Source organism: Anarrhichthys ocellatus, unplaced genomic scaffold (genome assembly GCF_004355925.1).
Source record: "Anarrhichthys ocellatus isolate YVR2014 unplaced genomic scaffold, GSC_Weel_1.0 scaffold50, whole genome shotgun sequence".
In the NCBI taxonomy this organism is placed as follows: Eukaryota; Metazoa; Chordata; class Actinopteri; order Perciformes; family Anarhichadidae; genus Anarrhichthys; species Anarrhichthys ocellatus.
Window position 1 is genome coordinate 244,931 of NW_022280080.1, and position 4,740 is coordinate 249,670.

Genomic DNA, 4,740 nt, shown 5'->3' on the forward strand with positions numbered 1-4,740 from the left:
CCACTCTAAGGCGGGCAGTGGGAGCTGAATGAAGTGTGACCGTACCTGCAGACCTGCTGCTCAGTGGGCACTTTACATCATTCACATAGGTTTCAACCCAGCATCCCCCAAAATGTAAAAGCCTCAAACACCAGTTCATTTTTGCTTTTGAGCCATTTAACATAGAATATTCCCCCTTACAAGAGAAGTATTGTTATTAATGGAGTTGGAATTGAGGATTTCTTTTGATAATATAACCACTAACCTGGTTATTTTCTCTATAATTGTTTGGTCTATAATGTCAGAAATAAAATAAAATCACAATTTAACACTCAACTTGAATTAACAGTCCAAAGCCCAAAGATTTGTATTTTACTATCAAATAAAGAAAAGTATAGTATAGTCATACTATATTGCTTGAAAAATGACAACTTTTGATCGCCTATTAATTAGATTTATGATCTTTTTTCAGTTCTACATCATTGTTAACACAGCTGGGTATCGTTTGAAATGTTTTTATGTTTTATGACACCATACTGTCAGGAATATGAATTTGTCTATAATCCCATCTTCCAAGTGTTTGTGTCTAAAGAACCAGCAGCCATACAAGAAGTTAAAACAAGTTCAAATCAAATGATTTAAATGCGTATGATGAGATGTTTATGATTGTAATGTTTTCAGATCAGTCCAAACTTTTCTTCCATATTTGGATTGAATTAGTGAAGGTCACAGTGGAAGGTCACAGCTGCTGTTCTTGGGATGATCGTGTTGCTTAAACTCACATGTACTCACCTTACATCTCATCAAGCTTCAGTGGACGAGTTCATTTTCTTCACTTCTTGATTAGACTTTACAATTAAGTTCAGTCTGCCTCAATTTAACTTAGCTCGTCAGCATTAAAATAGAGAATAAGTATATATATATATATATATATATATATATATATATAGTATTAGGAGTGCTATGCTGTAAATACAAGTACAACGTTAGGTACCATTTCCATATTCTTCTGTATGTTTCTGCTCCACTCCATCGGTCCAACAGCGATAGCTAGTTACTAGTTTACAGACTCAGGTCTGAGAAACCTAGACTGAGCAACTAATAAAGATACAACACATATTCATACTGTATGTTTAACAATCCATTAAGTAAAGAAGCACTTCTACCAGCCTGCAGACAGAAATATTGACTCACAGTAACATGCCTTTAAATTAGCCCTCCTGCATAATCAGTCGCTTTTGATACTTTTGGGACATTTTGCTGTTAATATTTCAATACTTTCAGTTAACTAACAATGCGAATGAAGAACATTAAACTTGTGATGGAGTGTTGTACATGAGCCACTGGGACCAGTTAAGAACAGTGAGGACACGAGAACCTGCTGTTAAACGTGCTGCACCAGGTTCACACTCCACTGTGTGTGTGTGTGTCAGAAACAGGATGATGTGTGTTAACCACCAACGCAGCAACACAGTCACAAGCATCATGAGGGAAATAAGGAATAGTGTTAATAATTCAACTTACAAGCCTGTAACCATATCTTTAACTCCAAAGACAATTTATTTCAGATATTCTTCACGACATAGTTCAGCTCATATATTTGATTAAACATCTCTCAAATATACAATATGAAAGGCTGCAGAAAAGCATCGTCAAATACATCATGTCAGCTGTTGAACTGCTGAGATGATGTCACAACATAGATGACAGCAAACTGAGCCGAGTGTCTGCAGAGCGGTTGAGCAGCGGCTCACAAGCTGCTGCGCTCCTCTTCTCTTGATTTACCGGTGAGCAGTGAGCACGTACAGTCGTAACACTTAATATTTTCTTTTCCATGAGTCCACCACACTTTTATTCCCAGTGGACGCCTGCTTCATCAGCTCCTCCCGGGCCATGGGCTCGATGATGGCGCCCAGCTGGGTGACCACCTTGGGCTTGCTGATCTTTTTAACAGTCCGCTCGGTGTTCCAGGTGCGTCCCAGCGGAGAGCGGATGGTGCTCTCAAACTGTGCATGGCTCTCGAAGGGAAAGGGCAGCGAGCTCACCTGGTGGAGGCTGATGGAGCTGTTTCTCTTCTCCGACATGATGACACCGGGCAGGTGTTGATCTTTCCTGGGTGGAGGCGGTGCCGTCTTGATCTTGAACCTCCTGCGTTTGCTGCGGGACAGCTTGAGGCTCGTCCCGCCCCACTCACCCCACCCAGGCAGTGTCAGGTCCACCACCTTAGGCTTCCCTGCGTCCTCCTGCTTCCTCTTGTCCTTAAGGAAGTCTGAGACGACGTCGTCTCCAGCAAAGGCCTCTTTAATGAGCCCCCTCTGGTCCAGCTTTCCATCAGAGTCCTCTGTGTCCTCCATGGTTGGAGTGAGTGGGACTTGAATGACTTGTGTCCTTTTGGTGAGAACTTCGTTCAGCTCAATCCCTCTCTTTCTCTTTTTGTTCTTGCCTGCCTGTTGAGTTGCAGAAGGCAGGTTTTCGGTGTCTGGGGGCTGCTGGGGCGGAGCAGCTGCTTCTCCACTGGTTGACTTCTCCTGACAGAGGAGCTCCATGTCCTCCAGAGTCCTGATCCTGATCACATCTTCCTCCAGCTGAGCTGAAGCGTCTGCAGTTGCCTCAGCTTTCTCTGCTTCAGCCTCCTGACGGCTGTCTGCTATTCCTCGGAAAAGACTTGTGAACTCTGTGAGCTCCTCTTCCTCTTTGTCTGATGTATCTGGGTCCTCTGCTGCAGCAGCTTCATCCTCCTCATCATCCACAGATATTAAAGGTGCTGCGTCAGTGTCCTGAGCCTGACGCAGTTTCCTCCTGCTGTCAAACTCTCTGAGGAGCGCTTCCTCTTCTGTTTCCTCAACCTCATCCTCATCTTCTTCCACTGTATTTCCAGGCCCTGCTGCTGTGAGATCCACAGGCTCACTTTTCTCTTTTTCTGTGGGCTCTTCAGACAGCTTCCCTGTCATCCAGGGATTTAAAGAATCCAGTCCGTGCTCTGCATCAGTTACAAGATCAGGCAGCTGCTCTGCGTCGCCTGCATCCTCCTCTTCCTCGTTATTCAGCGAGGTCACAAGCTTCTGGGTCAGCTCTTTGTTTACCTCCAGCTGCTGCTGCATGGCTTTGCGAGCCCCGTCATCGTATTTGGCCATGATCGCCTTCGACTTGGCCCACTTGCCACTGTTCTGGTGCTTCAGCGACATCCTCTCCTGCATCCTGGCCAGCTCAATCTTATTTAACTCCTCTAAGGCAGCGGCAGGGTCCGTCTGCACCATCTCATCAAACTGCTTCAGGAGGTCTTTACGCTTTGCCTTGTTCTGCACTTTGTGGTATTTCTTACTCTTAATCTTCCTCTCTCTCCGGGCCTTGGCCTCGTAGTAGGACTGCAGGGCCCGGGCTTTCTGCAGCTCTGCGCGTCGGATCTTGGCCTCCTCCAGGCTCATTGCCCGCATCGAAGCCTCCTCGGCCGGGGTCAAGATGGGGTCGTTGATGGGCTGCTTGTTGGCGGACAGGACGGCAAAGATCTCCTGCTCCAGTGGGGTTTGCGCCTTCCAGCCACTCACCACCCTCTCCATGGGTTTAGGGCCTGGAGGTTCCTGGTTCAGGGGGAAGACCAGCTGCTCGGCCCTCTGGTTCTGTTTGATGATGCTCTTCCACCGGGTCACCTCTGTGGCTGCCTTCTGGAATGCTACATCTCTCTGGATCCTCTCACTCTGCTGCTTGGTTAGAGGGCATTCAATAGTATGGTTCCTCCGCAGCAGGTTCTTCAGCTGCTTTCTGGTCTTTGCTGGGACAGCGGAGGTTTTTTCCATGGTCCCGATGAGGTCCGACAGGTCGATTTTGTCGCCCTCCCCGTCCGCCTTGACGGTAAACTCAGACATCTGTACGGACGCCTCGGATCTCTCTCCCAGCTTTGTCTTCCTCTTACTACCGAGCGCGCTGATGGCTTCCAGCAGCTTTTGCCGTTTTCGTTCATCCTCGCCGTCCTCCTCCTCTTCACTGGTGAGGATTTCATCGGCCTTATTTAAATCCTCCTCGTCGTCGTAGTCGACCACATCTGGCCCCACCGCTGCGAGCTTATCCATTACCGCGGAGCTCTTCTTGACAACCGTTTTAATCTCTTTCTTCTTAGAAACTTTAGCCATGTTGAGTACACACGACGGAACGGAGCGGACTGTACACACGTGAGCCGTGAACGGAGCCGTTGTCGTAAATCAGTCACTGGAATGTGAGCAGCACTGTCGCAAAACAGCTCCTTTCCTTCTTCTTCTGCTTCTTCTTCTCCTGCTTCTTCTTCTTCTTCTTCTTCTTCTTCTTCTTCTCCTCTGGCGGTTGGCAAATAGCTTGCGGGTGCATTACCGCCACCCACTGATCTGGAGTGTGGACTAAGGCTAATAATGCTCTAATACGAAAAACTAACAAACAAACAGAAATAAAATTAAAATAAAAATCCAAAAACATAACAAAGGAATAAGCTTTTCTTTAGTACATTAATTATATTCTCCTCTCCAATCTCTCCTCGACCATTTTTCAAAAGGTTTCTGGCTGAATCGTACCTCTGACAGGACAATGAAACATGGTCCACAGTTTCTTCTTCTTCGCAAAATGCACACTTTCCATTGTTATGCTTTCTAGTAACACAGAGGGAACAGTATGGCCATTCCTTAGTCATTCCATTCATCATCTCCTCTTTTCTAGTTGGTCCACTAGATCCTGCCCTCCCAACCAATGCTTTATCTTTAAACAGACATCTTCCTTTGCTCACTTTATTACATTCGT

General features: G+C 46.2%; 1 protein-coding gene across 1 annotated transcript; it reads right to left on the minus strand.

The window, feature by feature from the left end:
* Window positions 1-982: 982 nt before the first annotated feature.
* On the minus strand, window positions 983-4,215 carry LOC116395807 (U3 small nucleolar RNA-associated protein 14 homolog A). Its single transcript, XM_031869937.1, has one exon. It carries the CDS (start codon window positions 4,104-4,106, stop codon window positions 1,797-1,799), a length of 2,310 nt encoding a protein of 769 aa, XP_031725797.1. The 5' UTR covers window positions 4,107-4,215; the 3' UTR covers window positions 983-1,796.
* Window positions 4,216-4,740: the final 525 nt, after the last annotated feature.